The sequence below is a fragment of the Micromesistius poutassou genome (assembly GCF_964030765.1).
Source record: "Micromesistius poutassou genome assembly, chromosome: 5".
Lineage (NCBI taxonomy): Eukaryota > Metazoa > Chordata > Actinopteri > Gadiformes > Gadidae > Micromesistius > Micromesistius poutassou.
The window spans coordinates 17,656,432-17,672,913 of NC_140275.1; the positions used below are offsets into that span (position 1 = coordinate 17,656,432).

The 16,482-nt window shown below is 42.7% G+C and overlaps 1 protein-coding gene across 1 annotated transcript; it reads right to left on the reverse strand.

The window, feature by feature from the left end:
- Positions 1 to 196: 196 nt before the first annotated feature.
- ccdc112 (coiled-coil domain containing 112) lies at positions 197 to 5,913 on the reverse strand (the record flags this gene model as incomplete). The annotated part of the gene is made up of 14 exons (XM_084468195.1): positions 197 to 360; positions 522 to 661; positions 812 to 910; positions 1,456 to 1,623; positions 1,854 to 1,974; positions 2,481 to 2,599; positions 2,796 to 2,933; positions 3,497 to 3,616; positions 3,985 to 4,111; positions 4,220 to 4,295; positions 4,641 to 4,730; positions 5,090 to 5,211; positions 5,359 to 5,462; positions 5,863 to 5,913. 14 exons carry the CDS (start codon positions 5,911 to 5,913, stop codon positions 330 to 332), a joined length of 1,506 nt encoding a protein of 501 aa, XP_084324321.1. The 3' UTR covers positions 197 to 329.
- Positions 5,914 to 16,482: the final 10,569 nt, after the last annotated feature.

The following is a 16,482-nucleotide window of genomic DNA, read 5'->3' on the forward strand; positions in this document are numbered from 1 at the left end:
TATCAATTTTCAAAGTAAAAGTGTAGACAAAGGCATTGAATGCCTTTGTCTACACTTTTACTTTGTCTATTTCTGTTGGTATCAACATTTGTTTAAATTTTTTTAAAATAATGTTGATACCAACAGAAATATAATCCTTTGATATGAGATACAAGCATTAAATAAAGTGCAATCTTATAAAACAGGACACAACAAACATATTTAATAAGCTTTATTTAAACGGGCAGTTTTATGACATTGATTTTATTCACACAAAACAAAAACACACAAGGCACGTTTTCTTGAAGTCACTGCACTGGGATTCATTTGGCACATTCAATGGGCACTTATCATAGGCCTTGTCTCCAGGCAGGAATAGCTCTGTAAGAAATAGATTTATATTATATATATATATATATATATAGATATAGATATAGATATATATATCACAACCATAATCATAAAACGCAAAATATATTTGATTATAATTGCAAATACAAAATAAATTCCAAGCATAAAATAGCTAGGAGTCAGAGTCAGACCTGTGGGAGATCTGCAACAGGGACCCTCCTCCTCTTCCCCCTTCTCCTACTCCTGAGGTTTCTACGCTCTTCATCCTCTCCTCCCATCCCTTGGTGGGCCGGGTTAGCCTGGAGGGGTCCCGGCCCATGTGACCCTCCACCTGAATGCATGAGACGGCGGCGATGACCATATAGCGATAACATAACGTAGACAGGTAGTGTTGTATATGAAGTCATGTGGTGGATGCTGCTAGCCGGAGGGACTGTACGGGGATAAAACAATGTGTTGATTTGTTTTTCATTCTGATTACCTTTTCTTTCATCCTGGCAGCAATTCTCTTCTGCCTCTCCACCTGCTGTTGCTCCTTCTGCTGTTTCTCCTGCAGCTTTGTCTCCACCTTGTGGAGATCCTAGAGAACAGCAGGGATGACACTCAGCGGTGGTGGAATGATGACTCTTAGATGCTTCATAGATAAGGCCGTGAAACTTTTTTCTTTTTTTTATAACTGCAGGAGGACCAAAGTAACAAAGTGTATGTTTTAGTACTTTCATCATGTATTTTGGGATGTTTATGGCAACAAAGATAAGTGTATATTTACCAGGACATGCTTGTGGCAAGTATGAAATCCTTAACCCTTTAGATCGTTTACAAGTTGACAATGTTGCAGATGGAAGGGCTTAAAACAAGGAAGTGAAGCTAACCACTGTATGAATTGGTGAGTGACAATGTCCAATCATATGGCCGAACATTGCAGTCACTTTAATAATGTTAACCAATGTTAAACTCCCATGATCCTTTGCACAATGCTCAAACGCATCCAATACAACGTCATTGGGGAGCGTTGCCTCTCTGCTTCAGCAGCATGGCCTTATCGTTATGCTGATCATTACAAGCCCCCGCCCCCCCCCCCATTCAACATCCCATTCAAAATCCCATCGATCCCGTGATTCTTACCCGTCCCCAAAAAAGCTTGATGCCCATCGTGGCTTCCCTCCTCCTTTCCTCTGCCTCTCGCTGTCCCTCCTCCCTCCTGCTCCTTTCCTGCTCCTCCTCCTCCTCCCTCTTCAGTCGGAGCTGCTCCTCCACCAGCAGCTTCACCTCCACCTGGCGCCTGCGCTCCTCCTGGTGTGCGAGACCCACTTCATTGTAAAGATCATTTTGTATTATTGCCATTCAGGATTTTTTTTCTAGTAGCTAGTAGCAGTGTCTGACAACCAACAGTTTTCTCATGTTTTGTGTTTTATATTCCAAACACATGAGTCACTTATCAAGCGAAGAGGAAACAAGAATACAAACAAAGAAATTGAGCGCGCTCTGGCCTCCTTCCATTCAAACGACAGAGACAACCCCACCTTGGCCCGTCTCCTCTGGTGAACCTCCTCTGCCAGCCTCTCCTTCTCCTCCAGCTCCTCTCTACTCCTCTTCTCCAGCTTCCATTCCTCCAGTCGCCGTGCTGCCTCCAGCCTCTCCTCCCTGAACCCACCAGAGTTCATCAGAGTGTTAGGCAACCATTAATCTGTGTGTACGTAAACACAAACAGAGTTTATTGTCCTCTGTGATCTACAGTTCAATCCGTTGGGGACAGCTCCTGGCTCGGTTTCAATCCCACACTACACTGCTGATCAAGTATTCTGTGGATAAGTTATTGGTGAAATCTGGTGGGCTCTGGTTCAGCTCCTACTGGGAGGCCAAGTAGCACAAGTCATTCCCCTGGTGGTCCCAGTGGAATAAATTTAATCAATAAAAAGAAAACCTATGCTATTTCATGCGACGCCAAGATATGGAATTCTGTGCTATTCAATTCCATGCCAACCAAGCAATGCTAGCCAAAAGATGCTTTGCTATTATATGCTAACCAATCTATGATATTCCATGCTATGCTAACCAAGCTACGCCATGCTGTGCTATTCTATTCTATGCCAACCAAGCTTTGCTATGCTAACCAAGCTATGCTGAATCAACTATGCTGTGCATCTCGCCTGTGCTGCTGGGCCTGGTTCCTGGCCTCCTCCATCCTTTCGGTCTCCTCCGCCTCCTCGTGGCCCTGTATTCTAGCGTGCTGCTCTCGCAGGCGACTGGCCCTCCACCGCTGAATCGCCTGCAGAGCAGAACTACAACCGTCAGGACATGAACCGTACCCATCAAAAGGGGAAACTTCATCATATTTTATTTTATTTAATTTTTTTCCCCAATTATGGCGTAATCGCAAATACAGGGTTTTATTTGCCCATGATGATCTTGTCATCATGACAGCTGAATGTAGTGTGTGTGTGTATCCATCCCCCCCGGTGTACCTCTCTCTTGTGGTCCTGGAGCTCCAGAAGCTCTCGGTACCAGTCCTCGTGCTGCTCCACCTCCTGCAGGCTCTTCCCAGGCAGGTACAGCACGGCTTCCTTCCTCAAGGCCGGCCGCCCAGCGTGCCTGGTCCACACCTTGACAAACAAACCTCAATAAAATTATACAGTTATGTTAAAAAAAAACGTTTACACACACACACACACACACACACACACACACACACACACACACACACACACACACACACACACACACACACACACACACACACACACACACACACACACACACACACACACACACACACACACTTAATTCATTTATTTGGAATGACCAATACTTTCAACGACACAGCATTCCAAATAATAATAAAGAGCCCATTTATGTCTCACACAGCAACACAAACACTGTGCAAGTACTTACAGCCAAGAAAATCAGTACATAAATACATAGTTATCAGGGGTAGAGATGGCACCGCCTTCTCCATACATGCAGAATGCCTATGCTTGCTGACACAGAGCAGTATTTGGCTATTTGCTTAGATTTCACACTCACACTCACACACACACACACACACACACACACACACACACACACACACACACACACACAAGCAATGAACAATGTGTTGAGGGTCACTGTACATCTGTCCCGTGTCCTGCTCTGTGTCTGTCCTCCAGTCCCATGGGCAGAATACCTTGAGGAAGGCTTGGTGGTCGTATTGGTCCCAGCCTCCATTGAGGCCGCCGGTCTTATGAAGGAACGACTCCAGGGCCCTCACTTCAAAGGGCATGTCCCGGTCAGTAGCCCTGCACCCCTGGCACACAAAGCATTAACCTCAGGGTGCTGCTGTAGGACTCAAGAGTCACATTCAACGTATACAGTCACGATGGGAGCAGGCCCAGATTTAAATGGATTCTGGACTAGGTTTTTAAATATATCCAGACAAAGTGTAAAAAAGTTTTAAAGATCAAACAAGGAATTGTTCATGTTTCCTACTCTATGTCAGCACAGCATGCGTTAAAGAGGTGTCAAACCAATAACAACTAATTCAAAGTCCCAAGAAAATTTGAACTTGAGACATCCATTCATAACCTATGCGTATGAAGGGGAGTATCTTTGGATTATTCAGAAACATATATATATTGTTAGTAACATATAGCACTATTGTGTGGGGAGTCGTACTCTTAATGCTGTCGCTGGGGCTGCTTTTGGCTCCGATCTGACAGCCAGGGGCCAGGTGTTGATCTTCCTGTCGTACGCAGAGACCTCCTGAGAGCAGGCCTTCTCCTCCTTGAAGAGCTCCTCGAAGCTGGGAGAGGGGGAGCAGAGAAACGGAGATCCAGCTGATAACGTGTGATTGAAACACCCATCGACCCATCGTCTGAGTTAAGCTTATCAGCGGAGGAGCCCGGTTTACCGTAAGTGCTGGTTCTCTTTGAAAGTGCTGATGGACGTTTCCACATCTGTCATAATTTCTTTGAGCTTCTCAATCACTAAAATAAAAATAAAAAATTTAAACAACAAGTCAAATTGGGCAGATATATTTTATAAAATGCATTAACAATTCAACCCGTGTAAAAATTATCTTGAAACAGCATGAGCAGCTACTTTTGTTAACCTAGCATGCAATCAGCTATTTAATCAGAAGATAGATTTTTGTTAGGGGTACATTTATAAATGTTTATCATACACAAACACACTATTTTTGTGTATCTGCAGTTAAAGCTTATTCTAGACTATAGATAGTAAACACACCAACACACTATTGTTGTGTATCTGCAGTTAAAGCTACTTTTATAGATAGTAAACACACACTAACAGTACTAATGTTGACTCACACTCTGGGGTGGGCTTCATGTCAGTGAGCTGTCTCTGGAACCTTCTCACCCCATGGTGAACATTCAGCAGCTCCTTCTCCAGTGTCATCTCTAAGAGAACGTGTTACATTTCCAGAAGGCCTCTTTAGCAATACATAACTGTGGGGTTCAACATGGAGAGGCAGGATGGAGTACTGATTGATGGGTTGGACTCTATCTATCACTGAGCAAGATACCCCAACCCCTACCTTCTCGATAACAATATATATCTAAATAGACTACCTATTAAAAATTAATACATTTGAAGATGCTCATATTTGAAATTACTACATTTGAAATGGGGGAAAAGATATTTGGAAAAACTTGAAATACTTGAAATACTTGGGCTGGCCATTAGGTTACAATTTTATCCTTGTTATGTAATAGACAATGTGCAAGCTGCCTAAAATGACTCCTCATCGAGCACCTACTCTCTGCATCTCTGTGTTCCTGCAGAACCTTCTCGATGTCCTCCAGTTCTCCAAACCAGTCGCTCCAGCCATTCTTCTTACACTGAGCTCCCAGAATCCGCTCCTTTTCTACCTTCTCAATCCTGTAGAAAAAGAATAACACATAGGACAGCAGTTCACATGTCACGGTTTGAAGTCCTAAACACAGTATTTCTTTAAGAAATGTTTTTTTACACTTAATGTGTATATCATCACTGTGGTAAGACCTGGCCGCCAGTGTCTCCACTTACTGTCTCTTGATCTTCTCAGCCTCCCGGAGGAACTCTGCAGCTTTCTCTTGGTCCACCCTCTCCACTCCATTGAATGGTGGAACAATGCTAAAGCCCCCATCGTCCTGTTTAGGTCATTTTAGACATGGTTAAACTAGGACTTGCGAATCATGGTAAAGTTAAACATCGTGATTCATTCGTAATCGTATTTCATAAGAGGATCTGGGTAACCTTATCTGTTACTTTAATAGAAAGCAAGGAGAGCCCAACATAATGACGACACTTTGTTGTTAGCAACGGGCAACAACGGACAATCCGTAACTTATCACTTTACCAACGACAACAACTTATTGTCCGATTATTGGCAAAGCATTAGCTTGTGTCTACAGGATTGAATGAAAGTTATTACCTCATGATGTTCACCAACAAGCCGTGCGGTTGTCAAGGCGGCCATATTTATGTACAAACTTTTTAACTTAGAATATTGTTGTAGTCTCTGTTTTGGCCAGAAGAGGTCACTGTTACTGTTTCCTTGAATCCTTTGGGTGTGCTGAACACTGACCACTGCTGACCCATGTCATCTGAATCTAGTGCCACCTACCTATCCTTAAATGTGATTTTTTCAATCTTTAATCCCTGTCATATTCGAACAAATAGGAATCCTTAAAACTATTTGTTTTGATTAATTTTGCAATGCAATATTAGTCAATTAATTACAGCGAACATTCAGCCAAGAAATTACCACCAAAGTGAGTAACCAATATCCTGAACACATGCACACTGTTCTTGGAAATGATATGACCATGGGACATTTGATTGACACACACAGGACATGTGATGTTAGCCTTCTATATAGGCATTGCACCATATCTTATTGATGCAACTTCTGCATCAATGAAAATTTGTCAAATCATTGGCCCAACTTTAATTATTTCTGAACCATTATTTTTTATATTGTCCTGCAGCTATAATTACTATGCGCTCCAGCCAAGAGAGTGGGACGTGAGAGAGAGAGAGAGAGAGAGAGAGAGAGAGAGAGAGAGAGAGAGAGAGAGAGAATACAACTTCTTATCCATTATTGAGCTCAGATATTGGATATCTCCCAAGGGTCGAAGGCTTTTGAAAGTGTACGTCACTTTGTGAAAACATCTGACACACAAATTCATGTTCAGCAGGTTGGGATAATGGGTTCAATACAAACATTATTTGTGGCATATGAGGACTTAAGTAACACATAGGGAGTACACTGACTACTCTATTAGGGCGCACTCACACTAGGCAAAGTTGCCCTGTACTGTACTCAAGTACGATTGCCCTCCCCCCCACTGTGCCGCTGGCCTGTGCTCACACTAGACAATCTCAACTGGGCCTGAGTACGGTTGCCTCTTGTACATATAGGTTGCGTATCCGTGTGTGTACGCGTATCGGCTCATTAGCATCTGTACCATGACCTGAGCACACCTCTCCGAAGTGTACTGAGGCCACGGAATTCAACTGTACTTGAGTACGGAGGGCGTGCTCACACTAGCCAAACGAGCTAGACTTTAGGGGGCAAACGTACTCGGGCACGGTACAGATGGCCTAGTGTGAGTGCGCCCTTAGACTCAGAACACAATAAGACATATAGAAGTTAGGGAGCATACATTTATACCTGAAAGGGATTAATTCAACACAATATTATAAGATTTGTAATCCATGTTTTATCAAATGTATTACCATGATAAACACATTATTATTGTATGTGTTTGTGTGTTACTCTAGTCACACATGCTGTTGTGCTGTTGCTCAATGTTTACTTGATATTTATTGCCCTCTTTGTAGGGTTAAAGGGTTAAACATGTTGACCAACCACTACATAGACTACATGCATAACATGCACAGACAAAAGGGAATGTACGCTTTTAAATGCTTGAACAATTAAACACCTTAAGATGTAGAGACATGTACATACATTCAAGAACCACAGACACTCACACTGACTGATGTGTGCACACTTGCACACACACATACACTAAAAACTGAAATTTACAGTCAACAAACCTACATATGCATTTGAATGTGTTATAGGAGTGTATAGGAGAAGGCTATAGCTGTCCAAATGTCGATCTTGGAGTGGTTCATCTTTCAAGTCATTAAGTTTATAATCCAGTGACTCCAGTTCAGTCTCCCTAGATATCAAGCATAGGTGGGCAGGAGGAGGCAAAGGGGTGTTGGGAGAAGGGGGCTGGAGGGATCGTTTATTAAATTACTTTGTATCAGCACTTCCAATCTTAGCAACCTACCCAAGCCCGGGCCATCTGTGCTTATGCTACAAGGTCTTTCATTACTGTAGTTTCACTCCCATTATGAGGCATTGAAGCTCTTGTCCAACGCCCCCCCCACGAAGAGCTTGTAACCTTAGCTGTTACTTAACCTCTGCTCTCCGTGAGTTTAGAGGTCTTCACTGCTACTCTTCACCATGCATGACCCCTGCCATAAACGCTCAGCTTGGGCAGCCCAGTAAAAGTATTTGCCCAGTAAATGCGTTCGCCTTAGCAAGAGAAAATGTCAGCCAGTCATATCCAAAATATGCAGAGATATAGTGAGATGGTTTTGTTCAATTTAATATTACATTTTAAGCTTTCGCTTTCCTTGAACTGAGTAGTCACCTTATAATTTTCATATTTTTTACCAAATATATATATATATATTTTAAGTGTTTACACAAACACAATGTTTGTGTTATGAATGTGTGCATGAATGAGTGTGTGCGCATATGTGTGAGTGTGGGTTTGTGTGTGTGTATGTGTGTTTGCGTACGTGTTTGTGTGTGTGTGCGTACGTGTTTGTGTGCATGTGTTTGTTTGTGTGAATGTGTTTGTGTGTGTGTCTATGTGTGTGTGTGTGTGTGTGTGTGTGTGTGTGTGCAAGGCCAGGGCAATCAGCTTTAAATGTCACCCATTGAAGCACATTCTCCACCCCTATCGCCCAGTGAAGTGCTACTTTCCCCCTGCTAGGCTCCTGCAGCCCAGTCAATGAAGTGAGTAGGAGTAGCTCTCATCCAAAAATATATCACATGTTCAAAGAGAAACATATCCAAAGATATTTGCGTTGTGCCATTTTACATTTGAATAAGCAACAACTTGTTGTGCAGTTTTCCCAAGATAGCACTCTGGGGGGTCAGTTCTTAGAGGGTCTGCAGAAGAGTGACGCAGAGTACTTTCTACAGGCCACGCGTGTGCATGTGCGTGTGTGTGAGTGTGTGTGTGTGTGTGAGATAATTTAGGATCTAAGAGAGGAGCTGATTGCTTGCATGCCAGCCATTGGTTGAAGTTTTGGTGCATGTTTGCTGCGTTGCAATGTGAGTTGTGTGGTTGTGGTTCCTGCAGTGGATGGATCTAATACATTGAGATTATAAAATGTATAAAGAGATGTAAGGGAAGGTGTTTGGTCCTTTCTTTCGCATGGCTTGAAAAATAACAATCTATTCTACTGTAGTATAGTCTTTCCAAAACACATGCAAAGACAGATCAAAACTTAATATAACGACCATTGAGAATTATAAGGGGCCGTATGGGACATTATTCAGAACTAGCATGCGCATACACATATGAAACCAAATTCATTCACATACTATACTGAAAACCTTGCACACATACAAGTGAAAAGCTTTTACATACACAACTGAAACACTCTCGCACAAACAACTGAAAATTTATACACTCACACACACACAATTGAAAAGCTTGCATAAAAACTAGTGAAACCTTTTACATCGAGTACTGAAATGCTTTTACACACATTTGAAGAGGAAGGCATTTCAGTTGAACAGGAAGGCGTTTCAGTTCCTGTTCAACTGAAACGCCTTCCTGTTCAACTGAAACGCCTTCCTGTTCAACTGAAACGTCTTCCTGTTCAACTGAAACGTCTTCCTGTTCAACTGAAATGCCTTCCTGTTCAACTGAAACGTCTTCCTGTTCAACTGAAATGCCTTCCTCTTCAAATGCCTTGTATAAGTAAAAAACTTTCACATACATGTCTGAGGTTTTCAGGATAGTATGTGAATGGTTTCATATGTGTATGTGAAAAAGAAAGAGAATTTTTCAGCCGTGTATATGAGCACATTTTATTAGTATGTGTGAAAGCATTTCAGTAGTCTATGTAAAAGGTTCCACTAGTTGTTATGAGAGCTTTTAAGTTGTTTGAGTGAAGGTGTTTCATTTGTGTATGTAAAAGCTTTCACTTGTGTATGTGTGAAGTTTTCAGTATAGTATGTGAATGGTTTCATATGTGTGTGTGAGAGGACATTTTTCAGCTGTGTATATGAGAACATTTTACTAGTATGTGTAAAAGCATTTCAGTACTCTATAAAAACTATAGTTTTTATGCAAGCTTTTCAGTTGTGTATGTGAGCATATACTTTTTCAGTTTTTTGTGCGAGTGTTTCAGTTGTGTATGTAAAAGCTTTTCACTTGTATGTGTGCAAGGTTTTCAGTATAGTATGTGAATGAGTTTGGTTTAATATGTGTATGCACATGCTAGTTCTGAATAATGTCCCATACGGCCTCTCATAGACAATTTCCAGATTTACTGTGATAATGTAATAAGGAGCAATATACTATGTTGTTATAGATAATTCCCTGAAAATACTTTTTAACAACCTCCAAAAGTTGGAGGTCTTACTGTAATCAAAGAAGTTGAAATAGTCTTCTTGCCAGTTGAAGCCAACATTGTATTGCATAGTATATTTTTTTTTCAAAGGACCATGTCTTGTTGAGATATGTTTTAGTTTCACAGTAGAAATAAGATCTATGAGTAAGTACAAATTGAAATATCCAACAGCATCTGAGATGGCTGCAGATAAGGTTACTTTCTGATGAGGTCGAATAGATGCAAACTCTCCAGTCAAATTCAGGTCAAGTCAAATTCATTTCCAAGGCACGTCTCAGATCCGCTGACGTTGTCAACATGAGCTTGAAAAGAGGCCAGAGTAGGGCTAATATGGTCCCTCTTCCAGGTACCGCCTGGCAGCCCCATTCTGGACCAGTTGCAGAAAGGACAAGGACAACTGACTAATCCCAGTATACTGGGAATTGCCATTGCGGGAGGAAATTAAATGAGGCATTTGACCTTTTCAACATCATTGAATTATCTAACTGCATTGACCTGCTTTTGAAACTTAAAGCCAGATTCATATATCACACCAAGGTCCAAGGTGATGGAGTCAGGGGGGTGAACAGGATAACTGCAGCCTTGTTTTCGATCATTTGCAGGAAGTGTTGTGCCATCAAACCCTTGATGTTCTTAAGGCAGTCCCTGAGGTGGTTTGATTACACCGGTGGCTTTGTTTCAGGGGGAGATAAAGCTGTCTGTCATCTCTATAGCAATGAAAGGAAAGATTGCTATTTTGAATAATTTGACCATGGGTTAGCATGTCAACAGAGAACATAATTGGACATTGGATGGAACCCTGTGAGACCCTGCAGGATAGACTAGCTGGGGGAGAGGAAGAATTGCCTATGTTGACGGAGAAATAGCTAGGTCGTTCTCTTTCAAAGATGATGGAGCGAGAGAGAAGTAGATGGCGAGAGATGGGGGAGAAGAGTAAGATGGAGTGAGAGAGAGGGGAGCATTGAAGTGATAAGAGAAAGGAGTCCTAGATATAAAATGGAGAGGAACATAGAAGCTAAAGTAGAAGGAAGGACAAGGAGATAGAGTGTGAGATCAGGTAAGGGAAAGAGAGAAAGAGAATAAGCAAGATGTAGGGAGAGAGAGAGAGAGAGAGAGAGAGAGAGAGAGAGAGAGAGAGGGGGGGCTGAGAGAGGGGGGGAATTGAAAGAGAGAGATAGAGAGAAAAGGTGTGAGAGTGCAAGAGGAGAAAGAGAGCTTGTGAGAAAAGCGAGAGATTGACTGAGAGAGAGAGCAAAAGAGTGTGTGTGTGTGTGTGTGTGTGTGTGTGTGTGTGAGAGAGCGATAAAGTGAGCGTAAGGGAGATGAATAGACTGAAAGAGAGAGAGAGAGAGAGATAGATAAATAAACATAGTGAGAAAGACAGACATAGAGAGAGAGAGAGAGATAAACATAGAGAGAAAGCCAGGGAGAGAGAGAGAGAGCGAGAGGCCTGGAGAGCGAGTGGGAGAGGCAGTGTGAGGGTCAGCTTTGACAGTGTGATCTGAGGTAACAGACACCAGCAGCCAGGAGTACCCGTCTGTCCCGAGGCCACCCGATCCTCCTTGCTCCAGGCCCGCCAGGTCCTGGACCTCATGGAAATAGAGCCGGCCCAGTTTAGACAACATAAACACACTCACACGGCCCCTTAGAGACGGAGGGGGAGAGGGAAGTAGGGAGAGTGGGAGAGAGAGAGAGAGAGTGAGAGAGAGAGAGAGAAAGAGTTGGTGATAGAAAGAGTGGGAAAGAGTGACTGTGTGCATGTGTGTGTGTGTGTGTGTGTGTGTGTGTGTGTGTGTGTGTGTGTGTGTGCGTGTGTTCGAGGGACACCTTGGATGCATGTGCATATGTCGATGCATTTACATAGTCGTACAAAATGTAATTAGTCACATGTTTTGTGTGTGTGTTCAGTTTTGTCTGAAAAAATATATATTCTGTGGTGTTTTTGTGGTCTGTACTACATTGTGGTTTTGTCTGTACTACATTGTGGTTTTATTTGTACTACATTGTTGTTTTGTCTATAGTATACTTTGGTTTTGTCTGTACTATATTGTGGTTTTGTCTATAGTATACTTTGGTTTTGTCTGTAGTATCTGTTTGTTAGTATCTCTTGGACACAATGACGCCTATTTACCACCTAGATCCAGAATGCTTTTTCAGCATGACATTGGAAACTTCTCTTTATCTTTCCATTTGCAAGACGTTCTGCTTACCAACCGACCTTGCTGGTCTGACTCAGCAGAGGAGGGCGATTCTGCTCAGGTATACCAGATAGGGAGGCAACCTTAGATAAAGTAAGTCTCGTCTCGGAGTGGCACGCCCTGTCAGCCGTGACTCATAGCTGTTCAGTTATTTTCTTTGCTTCCTGCACGGAATTAACAACAATAATAACCGAGAGTCTCAGGGAAAGGGAAACACCCTTAAGTCCTCTATATTCCACTATATATTTAAGGTATGGTTATGGTATACTGATGATACTAAATGATCACGTAAGTTTGTCTGCTTTGTACTTTGTTGAATTTCCAATTGATTAATGAATAAACAAGAACACTATTAGTTAATTATTACTCGACCATTAGTTAACTGTTCATAAGCTGTTGGTTAGTTAATAGTTAAGGCTTGTTAATGCATGCATTTATTAATGGTTGATTAATGGTTAATTATAGTTGTAAAGTGTTACTTCACACTGTGTTTTTATTTTAAAGTAGTACATTTTTTCATCTAAATAATTTCCTCAAAATGATCAATCATTATCATAGTACAAAATAAAAACCCTACAAATCAAACAAACATATTCAAGACCTGAATTATGCAACATAGTGTGTGTGTCGTCGTCCCCCCCCCGTCCCCCCCCCCCAGGCTAGTTATGTCCACAAATGTTGGTGCAGACATGGGCAGTGAGAATGCCTGCAGTAAATAGTTGAAATGGCTGAGGTCCTCCGAGCAGGGCTCCCACAAGACTCTTTACATGTCCTCCTTTTTCATCCGCCCCGGGAAGAGTCTAGTTCCTACTCTGCCCTGAATAGACGGAGAACCACCGGGCCGAGGCAGCTCCATAGCAGACCATATCATCAGGTTTTAGAGGCAGAGGGGCAAGGTGTTGTATTCTGTTATTCAACGCTTTATAATCCCAATAAAGTGAATTATTAATACATCTATAGGAACTTGGCACAGGGAAATGTCTCAAGTCATGCATAATAAGGAATCAGCAATCACTGCAGTAGTTGTAAAACAAAACAATCCCGTCATTGTTGACGTCCAGTTGTCCTCTCATCAAAGAAGCCCAGTAGGGGAAGGGGGAGGGGGATAAGTAAGCTTTTTTTGGGCTGTCTCTGGGCTCTCCCATTGCTTCAACGCTGGAAGTTAATTGGCTGGAGAGACGAGCTGATCATCAACCGCAGGGTACTGTTACTATTGCCATGCCACTTTCTTATTTTCCTCTTGTATATGCCTGTTGTGTTGACAGCTGATCCAAGGCGGAAAGCATTTGTGCGAAAGTGCGAGAACAACACGCACACTCACACATTCACTTAATGCGTGTGTACTTGCGTGTACCATGTGTGTGTGTGCTGTTTATGTATGGTGTTAGTATGTTATGTGTGTGTCTACATGTGTGTGCGTGCAAGTGTGTATGTGTGCTTTTTTTGTGTGTGTGTGTCAGCATGTGTGTGTGTGTGTGTGTGTGTGTGTGTGTGTGTGTGTGTGTGTGTGTGTGTGTCTGCATGTGCGTGAGTGTGTGTGCGTGTGCATGCGTGCGTGTGTGTTTGTGTGTGAGAGAGAGTTTGCGACCGGATTCCCTAGTCCAGACCACATCAGTATCAAATTCAAAATGGCTTATCCCCATGCTAATACCCTCCCTATCTATTTTAACTCTAGAGGCTACAGAACATATTATGCAATCGTCACGTTTTCCCTCGACAATTCATTACGTTTTTCACGTCCAGCAGGTGCTCTTCGATCCCAGGTCTAAAGGGCTGTCCGTATATCTACATGAAGAGCCTAACCTCATGTAGATATATGGTGCACAACACCCTTCGTGTTATCTGCTGTTGAGATTCTGTTTTATTTTGCCAAGTCACTATTATAACCCTGATTGAAAAACACAGTTTGGCTGTCTATACAAAGCATGGGTTACAGGCTTGCAACGATCCACATTGAAAACGTTGCAATTTTAAACATGTGAACGATAGTGACCTTCCAACCATAGGAGAGTAGTTAAACGGTTAAAGAACAGCTAAAACATCTCTACCTTTAAGGCTTTTCACCATGCACATGGTGCTGTGCGCCTCTGATACCATCATGAGATATGACAAATGTGGATTGAATTCAGTTTTATCAAATATGAACTCATTTTGCCCCAAAGCTGCTATTGCCCTGGTAACGAAATACAGAGACCAGAGCAATAAGTAAAAAGATACCAACTCAGAAAAACAGCTTGCGAGAGAAGGACTTCTCTCGCAAGTTGTAACTGAAAGACACATTGTTGAAATGTTTAATAGACTGTATTGTAAGGGAGAGAGAGAGAGAATTGAAAAGCCAGAAAGGTATAAAGAGACTTTTAAAGACAGTGATACAGGTGCAAAGGGAGATAGAGAGAGAGGGAGACAAATAGAAAGAAAGAGGGTGAACAGGGAGAAAAAGAAGGAGGAAGAGGGACATACAGAGAGAGAGAGGGAGAAAGAGTGGGGAAATAGAGCTAGAGGGGGATAGAACGCCAGAGGGAATAGAAGGAGATAAAAGAGAGAGAGAGAGAGAGAGTGGAGAAGATATAAAGACAGAGAGAGAGAGACAGAGAAAGAGGAGAGACGGGTGTCTAATGACAGAGCGAGGCAGTGGGCCGGTCTACCTGTGGGGACCCAGAGACAGACAGAGAACGCAGGCTTAATGTAGGGCAACCTTCCATAGACCTGAATATAGACACAGGACAGAATTAGACCGCGGCCAGAGCACTCCCCGAAGGCCCTCAGCGTTACCGAGCCATAATGAGAAGACTCACAGACGACAGCGAGTGACGTTTGTGTCAGGTATGTCTCACTGTAGAGGACCTTGTTAGGCAGGTTGCGGTGGCTCACCGGGTGACCTAAGATGGGACTAATACCTGCACTTCCACAGGCTTTCCATCCCTGTTGTACAATGGGTGCCATGGTGGTTCTAATGGAATCACGGCTGTACTGATTGTGATGGGAAAATCCCCTTCCCCATGTGCCCTCGCTCCTGCAGAATATGTTTAGTAGCAGTAGAGTACGTTTAGTGGCTCATCATGTCTGAAGGGTTGGAATGGCCTGGTAGGAATCGATTCGGTCAAGGGGAATTCGAAACTGTGTTTTGTATCAATCTGCAACCTACATCCACGCCTGTCTACACGAACATGCCTTTTTAATCATTACTGAAATGCTGTTATACAAAGCCACCAGTGGTCACAGTGAGACATAGATTTAGGACACTGAGGGGTTTAATCTCTTGCTCAAGGCCCAGGATACCTCGATGATATTGGAGCCGTGGCGTTTGAACCCCAGGGAGCTTGGAGTTGAACTGCCCCATCAAGCTTTTGCTAGACTACCCTTGGGGCCAGGCATCACCAACTGGCAACACAAGTGGTTTGATGAGAGATGTATGCTAACCTGCCATGACCATCTATGTCTGCCATCCTGTTGATTCTCTATGTAGGATCCTGAAAGAGACAGTAGGCTTCAGGTCAAAAACTTGAATTCATATCTACCCAATCTTCTTATTTGTAACACCTTTATATGGCCCTGCAACTGTTGTACTCCCTTGGGTTGACTCCATGGTTCACGTGTGGTCTTGGGTGCAGCGAAACTGTGCCACAGAAACTCACATGTTTAAAATTTGCAGCGACAAGTCTTGATTTGTTCTACAGCTTAGAGACCTAACAGAACAGGCGAGGTGGTTTAGTTCACAATTACCATCAATGACTCGCCTCAGCATTCCTGCCTAATATGTAGGTTAGGTAAGAGCCATAGCACATGGGAAAGTGATCAGATATGAGGAGGATACAGACAGACAGGGGGGCAAACAGACAGACAGAGATAGATAGATAGATAGATAGACTGATAGAGAGATAGAGATAGACTGATAAAGAGATAGACAGATAGACAGATCAAGAGATAAAGAGATGGATAGAGATGACGAGGGATAGATACAAGGCGTGCATTAAGCATGCGCGCAAAAAAACATTTGCCACCAATGTAAACAATAGCAATGAAACCCTTTTGTCCTTTGGAATCAATGTGGGTCCATCGGATTCAAAAGATGTATTTAAAAAAACAAAAACAAAGGGCTATAGTGCTGTTGCCTCCCCCTAGGCCTATGTCCCTACTTCTTCCTGGCACTTAAAAGGCACTGAGTTCATATTCATGAGACAGAACATTCAGGGGATAGGTGTGACATTCCAGCTGCTCCTGGCCTCAGAAGTACAAAGGTAACAGCCACAGGTATAATGTGACCTTGTGGAGAGGGGAAGTGCAGGAGTTAATTATT